Below are 13,736 nucleotides of genomic sequence, written 5' to 3' on the forward strand. Positions count from 1 at the left end.
TCCACTTTGATTCTTGAGCCCCCATGGGTAGAAACACCGTAGGTAGGAAAAATCACGGCATTTTACAGTAACTGCAAAGTGGATGGGATTCATGCAAATCCCTTGACCACATTGCGCTTAAAACCGCAGTGTGTACACACAGCATGTCAATTATATCTACGGAAATGCAGGCGGCTTTCCCATAGATATAATTGTAACAGAAAGTCTGCGGAGGAAAACTGCGAACTTTCTGTTCAAAGCGCAGCAGGAAGAAAGGTGATGTGTTCCCGCCGCAGTATTTCCCGCAGTGCTTTAGCGCTGCAGATCGTCCCATGGGGCCTTAGCCTAAGTGATACAACACTGTGGGGGGACTTATTCGATTGCCCTATGTCATTTTTCCCAACAACCCATCATGCGAGTACTTGTACAAGTCAGTTTTTGATCCCAATTTGTGACTCTTTACAGCACCCTCACCACCATTATGGAATGTGGATGGGGCTTATTGGCAGGATTATGGGAGAACATACAAATACCTCCTAATAAATGGAACAATCTGTAAAATTTATTTGATAAAAAAAATTTAAGGCACAACCTAGAAAATGTTTAGGATAATTCTATTATTTCTTATGATGGTGACTTGGTTTATGTTTATCACTATAAATGTCCTCTTTGGAGTCTTCATCCCCAGAGTCATCTTCACTTTCTGAATCTTCCTCATCCTCACTTAGTTCATCTTCCGTTCCCTCCATTTGCTGTTCATTTTCACGCTCTTCTCGCTCCAGGATTTTTCGGAAAGTGCTGAATTCTTCAGATGAGGAACATGCTATACGGGATAGGAAGTCTTCCTCTGAGAGCTGAATGACATCCTTTAGTTTCGGGTTGGAAGGAGGACACACCATTTTCTTGTCTGGGGGATGGAACTTACCAAGACGTTCCAAGAACTGGTGACGAACTTTTATCTCGTCAACTGACACTTGGAAAACTTGAGAGGAAATCATCTCTCCGTGCTTTCCACCCATGCGAAAATATACGTACTACAAATGGGGAAAAAGAAATAGTCTGTAAGCAATGATGCCTACTAATACATGACCCTACATTTATATTACGTTATGTATTGTCTCATACTCGATATATAGGTGACGTTACTGTAACATGCAGCAGGGTTACCCATGGCAAAATGACAGCATGTCCACTTTGCTGAATTGTTATTTCAGCCACGGTAGACCTCCTTAAAGGGGTTGTCCAGCAATATGAAATTGAGCTCCACTTCCTCTTCTCAGGAAGTGACATCACGTCTGCCCATCATATGGTCATGCTGCAACTCAGTCCCATTCAAATAAATGGTGCAGAAGATATAAGAGAGTCTGACTGCAGGATCAGACAACACAATAGGGTTTGTAGTCTGTAACTATAGAGACACAAAGGTCTGCACATGAGCTGCATACGCAAAAAGGTACTGAGTGCAGGATCGTATTACACAGACTTTCACGCCCTATAAAGTGAGTTCATCATGTAGGTTATGTCCACTCACCTGAAACACTTCTTCTAGTTTGCTGGGGTCTTGAGTCAGGGTTTCAGGTGCTGTGTTTAAGATTTTCAGTAACTGCTGTGATGTGAATTGACACTGAGCCTTCAGGAACTGTGTGGCAGCCATTAGCCGGGAGCGCGGCACTGACAGAAGAGCTGGACAGCTCGACAGAGAGTTCTGGAGAGATCCTATGTGGAAAGAGATAGAAATAAAAGGTGTTGTGGAAAATACTAGCCAGAACCAAGATTTGATGGCCCTGAATAATAAAATCAGTCTAGATATGTAAAAAAAAAATTTACGTCAAAAGAAAAGAGTATTTGGGTGTAGGACACCTATCAAAATCTACCAGAGCTTAGATGCAGAGATTGTAATACACTGGAAAAATGGTGATGGTATTCACGCCAGATGACGTTATCTCCCATCAACTAGATAGCTGATAAGGCCTAGTTCACATCTGGGGACACATGGGGACCCCCCCCGAACGGAATACCAAACACATTGACAAGTGGAGAGCTTATGAAAGCACACAGACCCCATAGACTATAATGGGGTCTGTGTGTTTTCCCACACAGTCTCCGAACGAGTCATGCAGAGAGAAAAGTCCTTCAACTACTTTCCACTTCGCATGACTCGTGCGGACAGCATGAGGAAAACACACAGACCCCATTACAGTCTATGGGGTCCGTGTGATTTCACTTCATTCATACCTATCAATGAGTTTGGTATTCTGTTTGGAGGGGTCCCCATGCGAACTCCCCAAATGAAATACCGAATGCAGATGTGAATCGGGCCTAAGTGCCAGAACAGTGCACTCCAAGAAACTCCTGTAATGGGGAACCCTAGTTCCCAGTTTATATCAGCTTCATGTCCTGGGTTAGCAGGAGTGGAGGACAAGCATGATTCCTTAAATTACAAGACAATTTACCTTCTCCAAGACCAAGGCCCCTCAGAGTGTCCACCCTGTCCCTCAGCTCGGTTGCTGTAATCTTTAGAAGATCTGGTCTTTCTTCCAGTATTCTCAGTACTGTCCTGTGATTCAGTCCAAGGAGACACAGTTCCTTGATGTTGGGCGTCTTGTGTGGAGGACATCTCATTCTCTGGATCTTTTCAGCCTGCTCCTCAGAGAAACCAAGGTCAAGAATTGTCTGTCTGGTATCAGGAACACTGGACACACTCCTCAATAATAGACTTGTTCGACTGAGGGCAACAATTTGTCTGAGACACAGGGACACCTGCAAAGGTCATAAGACAAGTTACAAGCCAGCTCTTATAGACAACAGGAGGCGCCGTGCAAATGGTACATTACTACGAAAGTCAGCTAAGAAGCCACAATAGACAAGTGGCTGAAGGAAGAAACGGGACATGGCTGCATCAGAGCTATACTGCCCTGCACTCCCCCATGGCACATTTACTGTTAATGTATACACTTGCCCCATGCCCGTCACTATCCAAGTGCTGGGAGACATGACCACGAGTAAAGAACTGTAATAACTATTATTTGGGCGACTGCTGGATGTCACGTTCACAAGACCAAGTCCTGACCGATCAGATTTTCCTGTGCACCCCTGTGTTCCTTGAGGAGGACAGTGATAGTTACAAAGACCATGTATACAGGAAAGCTCAACAACTCTGGTTTCTCTCTTTTTTGTGGACTCCTTAGGTGGAAATACAATAGTCGACTTCTCTGCCATGTCACCAGGCACACATAATGTCAGTGCCCTTGTGATGTCCAGCTGACCTTGCCAGCTCCCCAGAAAACATTTTGTGACTGTACATGGTTACAAGTAAAAGTTTCCTTTAGGTCAGAGTTTCCGGCAGCCTGCGATGTGCCAGTGAGATGACTGCAGACTATTAGGACGCCTTTTAAGTGCAGCCACTACGGGAACCCCGCAAAGTACCAAGTGCCAGTTAATAGGGTTCATGTGCGGAGCGAATGTCAGATACAATCATATTGTTTGTAATGTGAGGTTCAGAGGACGGAGCGAGGCACAGTGTGACGTGGGATGGACTGTACAATACTAATACAATTACCGCATGAAAGGCAACACGGCAACTGTTTACCAGCCGGGATGGCATCCATGTACCCATGTGCTTGGCACAGTTGGACACATTATCAGCGTTTCCATTTGGAGTCTTGTCAAGATATAAACTGTTTTATTAAAATGATTTCTGTTGTGCTACAAACATTATGGTCGCTTGGACACGGCCAGAAACTCAGGCTCCAGGGAGAGAGATCTGAACAGAGGCGAGCTTACAACTGCAATAACAATTCATAGTGGGATGAAAATAGACATTAGTATTATTAGGACGACTCACAAGAATAGTCAATGCCATAATACCAGAGGAGCGTAAACATAAAAGGTCTGCTAAGTGGGCGCGATCACACTATGACTATCAGGAAAGCCTCAGTAAACAGTAGCCATGCTGATGGTCTCCTCTATAGGAAAGTCTAGTTTCCCTGTTTCTGAGTTTTATTCCCTATGTGGTTAGTCATCCAGTTCTGAATAGCAAATGCGCCTATTCCTCGGTAATACGACACAGTTCGGCCACCCCATTGTTTCACAGTTACTGTATGGTGAATGCGGACCTTTATGAATAGTATTTGCGTACCCCTGTGGTAAGGGGCTCTCCCTAGAAACATCCTAATAAATCACGGTTGGTTAGTGTAGGATTCATGTCTTTCTGGGAATATACTGGTTTTGGAATAAAACAGCACAAAGACTCAGGTTCTAAAAAAAATATTTATTAACACAAACATTGTAGTAAGAGCAGCGAAGATCTATAAAAGGAATAATGCTAAATGTGACAAACCGCGTCTAATGTACAAAAGAAATAGCGTTCCGGGTGGAGACCAGGCATGGTGCGGGTAAGGGCATCATCGGAGATCTATACGGCCTTCATTTCAGTTTAACCTAGAACGTAAGAGGGGAAAAAAAAACAAACTAAAGTATAATAGTAACTGCACAACTAGTGTAGACTGCGATCGCCGCACAGTCACAGCAAGATTCCTAAAAAGTCAGGCTTGTAGAATTAGTAATCCAAACCACTGACTCCTGTATAAACACCCGGCAGCCACAGTCACTCAGAAGGAGTAAAAAGCCTCAAAATTCATGAAAAAAGCCAGTGATTGCACTCCTATAGAAGTAAATATGTAACAAGCGATACATCTAGTTACCTATATAATATTAATATTATATACAATGATACAACATACGGTCAAAACGGATTCCGACTCCATAGCCTTGCTGTAAACTGACATGTATAGGACCAGGCAGATCAGATGACACATAAAACAGCGAAAAGACATCACAAATTAACCCTCAGCTATACTGGTACGGCACCATTCACATGAATGCAGTCAGCTGAAGTTCTCTGCACACCCAGGTGTCCGGGAGCGCTACTGTGGTGGGAGAACCAGTGAAGTGCCCCCTTCATTGTCAGGATCAATGAGGGTCCTAGAGGTCAGACCTTCAATGATCATAAAGAATAGCATATCCGAGTCTCCACCTACCATCACTACAGGACTAGGACCAGAAAACTACAGTGATCAGAGTGTGGTCCTGAGTAGGTAACATAGGCAACCCCTTAAAAAAGTGGGAGACCCAGTCAGGCAGAAAAGGCATTGCTTAGATATGGCAGGGAGTTTTGCACAGCTTGACCAATGCTGTAATTCATTCATTGTTACTATACAGATTAAGAGTGTATACCGATACTAAGTCCACCCTATACAGTAACATGTGGGTAAGCCTCTAAAATTGGGATCACACATGAAGTTTTTGATGAGTTTTGTTTTTAGCCAAATCCAGAAGTGGATCCAACAGTAAGGAGAAGTACAAGTCCTTCCTTCATATCTCCCATTCATTCTGAATCCAGTCCTGGCTTTGGCTTAAAAAAACACTAGCCATATGATAGCAGACCCCCGATATATAAGCAGAAGGCTTCCTTAAAGCTAAGACTTACACGCAGACAATCTTATTACACTTCACTTTATACAGAACATCTGTAAAGCTGTATATATGTAGATACAGAGCACAGTTTTAGTATAACAACACACAGTCTCTGCCATGAGGAAGGAACGTTTTTAAAGTTCCGAAACGCGTAGCATAAAAGCCTACAATGCTTTATCATCTGCTATGAGCCTCGGGTTACTATGGAATGAATTTTTAATGAGAAAATTAAAGTTATATTTTAATCACCTGGTGGAAGCCGGATTCCTTTCCTACACGATTGCACAGCTTTAGTATACAGGGGATACAGGTGACGCGCACACAATGGCTGCAGCAAGGGCTTACCTGAGAAATACTCTTCCACCACTTTATCCCTCTGCACCGTGCCCTCCATGGTGTCGTCCTCAACCGACTCGTCTTTGATTGAAGGTCTGAGATCCAGCGCTAGGTCGACCTCTATATTTTTCATTACTGCAATATTGTGTATTATACAGCACACAAGGATGATTTTACTGACTTTCTCGGGGTTATACAGGAGAACCCCATTGGGATTGTCCAAACAACGAAAGCGGCTTTTCAGTACATCGATAGTTCGCTCCACCATGGAATACGTTGTGTTGTGCGATAAGTTGTAGCGAATTTCAGACTCTGTAGCCGGATTCTCAAAAGGAGTGAGAAGCCAGGGTTTAACACTATGTCCACCATCCCCTGTAAGACAGGTGACATTATAAGATCAGATCAAACAGCAAAGGGAACAACTTTTCCCTTTACTTGTGAGGAGGACAAAAAAAAAACTAAACAAAACCATTGCTGACAGTGAATAGGAGCAGCATTGCCACCAACTCTGCAGCACGCATCATATCCCATGGCCGTACCCCATGGCAGTAGGGCTTGGTACAGAAATGAGTTACATTCTGTATTCCTCTATACACAGGTGGAGGATTTCTCCCATGGCATTGAAAATCTAGATGAGTAGGCTATACATTCTTCTCTGCATTGGCTGTGGACCTTGTCATGTGAACATAGTAACCAAGCAGTATTCACATTTACAGGTACCGCTGGGGTGGTCACACACATTACAATCACAGCAGATACTGTAAGATGACTTGGATCTGCCAATGATCTGCAGATAAATATCTCAAGAATAAACAAGTGTCTATACAGCGTGCACAAAGCAAGACTCTGACAACATGAAGCTAATGGTATGGTGATATATGTGATATATGGCCTACTATACAGGAATGCGAAGTCTGCTGCGTTTTCATATACAATTGATAAAAGTATACTGATGTTAAGTAGCCCAACAGATGCCGAATGGACACTTGCTTGGCGTAAATTAGTTTAACCAAGGCCTACAGCTGTGATCAGCCCACCCCACACCTATGTCTGATATAAACATAGTTTAACTCATTCATTCAATAATTCCCTAGAGCACTTACCTGATCTTAAAGATCCATTACATCTCTGAGGCTGCTCATCTGATATCTTAAGCCTTCTTACTTATTTAAGGGAGTCTGTCATCATAAAACTCAGTACCAAACCAGCCACAGTGCACCGTAGTGGACATACTGAGCACCATCATACTTGTACATAGTCCAATAGATGGACCATTTCCTTGAAAAAATGATTTTTAGTGCAATGGGGTGTAACCGAGCCTCAGGTGATCAAACCGGAATACGGACCCCTCGGAGACTCTGGCGTACCCCCATTGCAACTGAGTTTCATTTGCATATTTCTAAAACTGTTCTTTCAATGTAATAGTGCATCTCCTGGACTATCTACAGACACGAGGGTGCTCAGTATAATATCCCCTACTATGTGTTAAGGATGGTCTGATATTGAGTTTCCTGGTGGCAGACTCCCCTTAACCACGAATTTGGCGCTCATCCGAACTTCACAGTCCATAATACTTACCTAACAACCAGCCACTAAGTTCTCCTTTCTCAAATGTTTCATGAATTGTGGACTGTTTGAGGACTGCAGAGTCATGTGTGGATCCTGGACACTGTGAGACGACATCCAAGATCCTCATGTCCGCGTCACATATGATTTGCACATTGATGGAGTGATAATGCTTCTTGTTCCGATACATCTGTTCCATCTCGGAAGGTGGCGATATGGCGATATGAGTACAACCCACTGCCCCCAAGACGTCTGGAAAGCCACTGATACTCTGGAAACCTTGCTTTATAAGCTGTAAGCCAGCAGCGTCACTGGGGAACTTTATGAACTGGTCGGCGAGTTTCAGAATAGCGGATATGACCTCGGAAAGTGCGCGGCTGAAGGTGCTCTGCGTTATGCCTCCAGCTTCAGCCACCGTGCTCTGTAAGGACCCGCTGGTGAAATAATGAAGGGCACAGAGTAATTTCACAATCCCAGGAACGGCGTTACTTCTCTTCGTCGTAGAGATTAAGTCTTTCTTGATGAGTTCATATAAAGACATTATAGCGTCCGAATTCAGGCGGTAACGTTCTTTGATGTCATGTTCATCGATTTCGGACAGACTGATTCTTACAGGGAATATTCTCCTCCGCCGTCGCCGTCTTAAGAACTGTCTTCGATTAATATTATTGTTGCTTTCCCTGTACTGACGTGGTGGGGGCTCGTAGCGGACTTCTTCAATGAATTGTTCGCGCCGGGCTCTCAATCTTCGCAGAAACAAATAGGGCACTGTCAGAAACATGGTGAACCACGAGGTGGATTCTGTCAGGGATGGAGAAGACAAAATATAATAAACCTATTTATAAATACAATAAAAGGTTTTTTACAGGGCTCTTCAGTACTGCAGCTTCCTCCCAGGATACGTCTTATGTAAGTACATTGTTACCAGTATACGGTATACACAGGGCTGGATTCCCTGCACAGGGCAAGGCCATCACTGAGACCCCATATTTATCTGGAACCTGCAGTACTGAACACCCCCATCAGCTATGGTATCACGTATCACTATACTAGGATACATGCACCATATGGCACCACAAGGTGAAGGTTACTTACCACTGACGTGAGTGATTAGATTCTTAAGCAGTGACGTGCGACTGTCAAAATGGAGAGTCTTGATTAAAGATGGTGGATCCAGATGGCGTCCTTCATCCACAAGGACAGCGGCAGAGATGCTTGGCATTCTAAGGAAAGAGAGACACTTCCGGGAGTAACACCCTGGTGGGGATCCATATGTAATAAAGAAGCAATGTCGCCACAACCGCAATATTTTTATTTTTCAGCTCACTGTGAGTCAAAGTAAGTACTCAACATCTGTACAGACATAAAGGTAAAGAAGTACACGGAATATCGTCATGGAGATAATCGCCTATAGAAGGCACCCTGGCTGACAGCGATTCCTTCTGTCCTCCCCACACACATGAATGATTAGTTGGACCGGGCGTGCATGTGTTCTCGGTGAGGAGAGGGAATAACTCCGTGTAATAGGCCAGTTACTGTAAGGTGATCCAAAATGTGTAAAATATATGAAGGTGATTCTGGATAATGTATAATATATAGATGTCCAGAAACATATTATATAGCCAGGAAGCTCAACCACTGGACCCTCCAATGTCTAAGACAAGGGGCTGTGGTGCTCCTCTGGCCATGGAAATGGCACCATATAGAGTTGTAGCTCTGCCCTGGCCCGTGTATATGGTAACTATCCTGGGCAGGGAAGGGCGGCTTCACACCTGCGCCCGGTCTCTGATTTCAGGTTTCCGTCTTCTGCCTCGAGAAACTGAACAGGAGACGGAAACCAGGCGGTCAGTTCTCAAACCCATTCACTTGAATGGGTTTGCAAAGTGACCGCCCGTGAGCATCTTGTGCCTCTCTGTGGCAAAACCGTTTTATTCCACCAGACACAAAGTTGGACATGCAGGACTTTGATGTCCGGTTAAAAAAACCCCCAAAAAAACAGTTTCGCCGGGCGCAGGTGTGAACCCGTCCGAACTTGTAGCATTCCTTGTTTGCTATGTAGCCACAACTTTTTTTTTTTTTTTTTTTTAAAGGAAGCAAACTCATTGTGCCGCTATGCAGAGATGTTCCTCATCTACAGATCTGGCATGTGTAAGCTGCAGCTCATTTTGCTATTTCAGCAGAGATATCAGAGTAAGAGTCAGTGTAGCACGGAGGGGGGGGGGGGGCAGGAAAAAGCACAAGTGAGGAAAGAAGCATTTACATGAGTGCAACATTGATGTGTTTATAATGGGTGTGAAACAGGCACCAATCCACATTACATCAGTTATAAATGGATCCACTGATTTCTCTTGGATCTATTTGACTGTCATAACGGGCACAGCGCATGTCAGTCATCAAGAAGACGGAGACGTGTTCTAAAAACGGCCATGTGACATATTTCTCACAGTCCATAGCCTGGGACTAAACGCGCTGTGTCATCGGTGCTTGTCACTCATCACAACTGATTTATTACAGGAAACTGCTCAATACAAAAAACAAACATGGAGGATGGTTTGGACACCATTTTGACATCATTGTTGCCTAGCAACAGCCCATTAGACGCATGCACTCGCCCGCTATGCCTGATGCAAGTGAGAATGGTGACACAGGCGGCTTTTACATTTATGGTCCTGCACCGATTAATGTTCATCTTTTTACTGCTCAGTTATCACGACAATTTTTTTTTATTTTAAAAGCAAATCTATTTATTGACCATTTTTGTCCTATGTGCCTCACCTTGTTACAAATAAAGAATTGATAAAAAAAAAGCGCAAATCTTAAAAGGAGTTTTTAAGGACTTTTAAACTGATGACTTCTCAGGATACGTCATGAAATAAAGATCAGTGGGGGTCCAAGCGCTGGGACCCCAGAGGACCAGCTGGTTAAGCATCAGCGACGCTCCAAGATAGGCCATCAACTACATAGCCTGAAAAACCGCTAAAGGGTCCATTCCCAGGGAGGAAAATGGGGAGGAATTTCAGGGCTGGAAAAAAAAGCCTCCCATTGACTTCAATGGGTTCCGTTTTCTGCTAGCTGAAGTCAAAGGGAGTTGTTTTTTTCAGCCCTGAAATTCCACACCAAATTCCTCACCATTTTCATCCATGAGAAAGGACCCTAAGGCTGAGGCTCCACGTTGCAGAAATACAGCTTTTTTTTTTTGTTGCACATTTTGCTGCTTTTTTTTTTTTTTTCTTTGTTTTAAACCAAAGCCAAGAGTGGCAACAAAAGGAATGGGACATATATAGAAAGGTCTTATACTTCTACCTTCTGCTCAATCCACTCCTGACTTTGGCTCAAAAATAATCGCAGCAAAACCTGCAACAACAAAAAAGCTGTTTTTCTGCACTGTGGGACATTAGCCTTAAGGATAAGGCTGAGTTCAGACAGAGTTTCCGCAACATCCAGTCGCAGCATTCCGCACTGGATTAGGCCCAAATGAACAGCCTAGTCAGGAGGGAGTGTCCTCAGGCTGACGTCTGCACATGAACCGGCCATAGCAGCTGAAGAATGACCAGGTCGCTTCTTTATCTACGAGTGGGAACAGACCGCTCGCGGAAAAAAAGAAATGACCGTCTCCCATTGATTTCAGTGGGAGATGTTTTTTTTTGGTCAGGATTTTCACGTGGATTCCAAGGCACCACATAGCAAAATGCAGCAAAGAAACGCTTCACGCTTTTTTCACAACATTTTCCATTGCGTTTTCACACAGATTCCTCTGCAGACTTTGTGCCCTTAAAATTCCTCTATGGCAGTGGTAGGAGGGGCCGTGACTACTGGGGATAGGGCACTGGTAGGAGGGGCTGTGACTACTGGGGATATGGCACTGGTAGGAGGGGCCGCGACTACTGAGGATAGGGCACTGGTAGGAGGGGCTGTGACTACTGGGGACAGGGCACTGGTAGGAGGGGCCACAACTACTGAGGATAGGGCACTGGTAGGAGGGGCCGCAACTACTGAGGATAGGGCACTGGTAGGAGGGGGTGTGACTACTGAGGATAGGGCACTGGTAGGAGGGGCTGTGACTACTGAGGATAGGGCACTGGTAGGAGGGGGTGTGACTACTGGGGATAGGGCACTGGTAGGAAGGGCTGTGACTACTGGGGATAGGGCACTGGTAGGAGGGGGTGTGACTACTGGGGATAGGGCACTGGTAGGAGGGGGTGTGACTACTGGGGATAGGGCACTGGTAGGAGGGGCTGTGACTACTGGGGATAGGGAACTGGTAGGAGGGGGTGTGACTACTGAGGATAGGGCACTGGTAGGAGGGGGTGTGACTACTGGGGATAGGGCACTGGTAGGAGGGGCTGTGACTACTGGGGATAGGGCACTGGTAGGAGGGGGTGTGACTACTGCGGATAGGGCACTGGTAGGAGGGGCTGTGACTACTGGGGATAGGGCACTGGTAGGAGGGGCAACGACTACTGGGGATAGGGCACTGGTAGGAGGGGGTGTGACTACTGCGGATAGGGCACTGGTAGGAGGGGCTGTGACTACTGGGGATAGGGCACTGGTAGGAGGGGGTGTGACTACTGGGGATAGGGCACTGGTAGGAGGGGCTGTGACTACTGGGGATAGGGAACTGGTAGGAGGGGGTGTGACTACTGAGGATAGGGCACTGGTAGGAGGGGGTGTGACTACTGGGGATAGGGCACTGGTAGGAGGGGCTGTGACTACTGGGGATAGGGCACTGGTAGGAGGGGGTGTGACTACTGGGGATAGGGCACTGGTAGGAGGGGGTGTGACTACTGGGGATAGGGCACTGGTAGGAGGGGGTGTGACTACTGGGGATAGGGCACTGGTAGGAGGGGGTGTGACTACTGGGGATAGGGCACTGGTAGGAGGGGGTGTGACTACTGGGGATAGGGCACTGGTAGGAGGGGCTGTGACTACTGGGGATAGGGCACTGGTAGGAGGGGGTGTGACTACTGGGGATAGGGCACTGGTAGGAGGGGCTGTGACTACTGGGGATAGGGCACTGGTAGGAGGGGGTGTGACTACTGGGGATAGGGCACTGGTAGGAGGGGGTGTGACTACTGGGGATAGGGCACTGGTAGGAGGGGGCCGCGACTACTGGGGATAGGGCACTGGTAGGAGGGGCTGTGACTACTGGGGATAGGGCACTGGTAGGAGGGGCTGTGACTACTGGGGATAGGGCACTGGTAGGAGGGGCTGTGACTACTGGGGATAGGGCACTGGTAGGAGGGGTGTGACTACTGGGGATAGGGAACTGGTAGGAGGGGCTGCGACTATTGGAGGTTTGGGTCGGGCACTGGGGGGATTCTGCCATCTAAATCCAGGCCTGCCCTTCTTTCTCATGGAAGGTAAGTCCCCACTAACCGGCCACTCATCCGCAATCCTCAGCCTGCCGTGCAGCACTACATGTCCCAGCACACCGCTATAACTCACCATGATCACGGCGCTCTCTGTCCTCCACACTGCTCACCACAGGATGCTAAAGGATCTTAGGTGACGTCATGATCATGTGCTCGGTCACATGTGTGGGCGGGGCCAGCTCCTGTCTGCGGTAGTGAGATCATTCATGGCTGCTAATACAAATAGCGATCAAAATCCGGCCGTGTGAACAGAGCCTAATGCTGTCTATGTTATATAATACCAATAAATTAATAAATGTGTCTATATCTGACTTCTGTGGGGTTTGATGCTTGAAAAGCGTCAGTCATTGACTTCCCTGATAGAGAATGGTATACTTGTATTTATTAGATTATATTATACATGCCATTAATAGGGGTTTATGGCTCTGGCTGGTATTCACATTGACTCACAGACTGCTATCTGGTGGACAGATCATCTCTGGCGACGCTCACTAACCATACCTCCCAAAGGAGTGAAAGAAAGACAAAATCTGCAGGGTGTGTATTGCGCCACAGAAATGTTAGTTATTGTAAGTGCTGCTCATTGCTACTTTGGCTCCATCCATGACCCTTTGAGCCCCCAGACGGTACAGTTCCCCTATAATGGCTCTGACACAGTATAATGTCCCCTCGAGGTCCCCACACAATACAAAGGGGCTTTACTAGCATAACCGAAAATACAATTGGTATTGCCAAAGCAAAGAATGGGTGGGGGTGGGCGTGAGGTGTGTGGTTTGAGGTTAGGGTTAGTGTCCTTGGGGTCTCGTTGTTCTTGTTTAGGATATGTGGGTATGGGGGGGCATGGGGGGGGGTGATTCGGTGGTTATGGGGGTTTAATAGTCCTTGGGGTCTCATCTTCCTCTTAGTTGGTGTTAGAGTTAAGTCCTCCATCTTTGTATTTTGTCAGCCATCTTGATACCTTTTTCATATAAAGTGTATGAGTATGTCTGTTTAAAGTTCAAGAGGCCA

The 13,736-nt window shown here is 46.0% G+C and overlaps 1 protein-coding gene across 2 annotated transcripts; it reads right to left on the reverse strand.

Moving 5' to 3' along the window:
* Nucleotides 1–521: 521 nt before the first annotated feature.
* On the reverse strand, nucleotides 522–12,869 carry MTERF4 (mitochondrial transcription termination factor 4). 2 transcript variants are annotated; one of them, XM_075268957.1, is made up of 5 exons: nucleotides 12,802–12,869; nucleotides 8,452–8,579; nucleotides 7,369–8,157; nucleotides 5,800–6,162; nucleotides 4,239–4,419 (listed from the first exon to the last, which is right to left on the reverse strand). In XM_075268957.1, exons 2-5 carry the CDS (start codon nucleotides 8,576–8,578, stop codon nucleotides 4,415–4,417), a joined length of 1,284 nt encoding a protein of 427 aa, XP_075125058.1. In that variant the 5' UTR covers nucleotide 8,579; nucleotides 12,802–12,869; the 3' UTR covers nucleotides 4,239–4,414. The 2 variants fall into 2 exon arrangements, with proteins under 2 accessions (XP_075125060.1, XP_075125058.1); XM_075268959.1 differs by lacking the exons at nucleotides 4,239–4,419; nucleotides 5,800–6,162; nucleotides 7,369–8,157; nucleotides 8,452–8,579 and adding exons at nucleotides 522–1,013; nucleotides 1,511–1,695; nucleotides 2,433–2,739 and having other exon boundaries at nucleotides 12,802–12,854.
* Between the last annotated feature and the right edge of the window lie 867 nt (nucleotides 12,870–13,736).

The sequence above is a fragment of the Leptodactylus fuscus genome, chromosome 3 (genome assembly GCF_031893055.1).
Source record: "Leptodactylus fuscus isolate aLepFus1 chromosome 3, aLepFus1.hap2, whole genome shotgun sequence".
Classification (NCBI taxonomy): domain Eukaryota; kingdom Metazoa; phylum Chordata; class Amphibia; order Anura; family Leptodactylidae; genus Leptodactylus; species Leptodactylus fuscus.

What these genes read in the sequence shown, in the direction of transcription:
- MTERF4 (XM_075268957.1), bottom strand. Translation starts at nt 8,578, where the DNA reads ATGCCAAGCATCTCTGCCGCTGTCCTTGTGGATGAAGGACGCCATCTG. An exon ending in TCTAATCACTCACGTCAGTG is followed by an intron (nt 8,158 to 8,451) that starts GTAAGTAACCTT and finishes CATCCCTGACAG; the next exon opens with AATCCACCTCGTGGTTCACC. An exon ending in ACTTAGTGGCTGGTTGTTAG is followed by an intron (nt 6,163 to 7,368) that starts GTAAGTATTATG and finishes CCTGTCTTACAG; the next exon opens with GGGATGGTGGACATAGTGTT.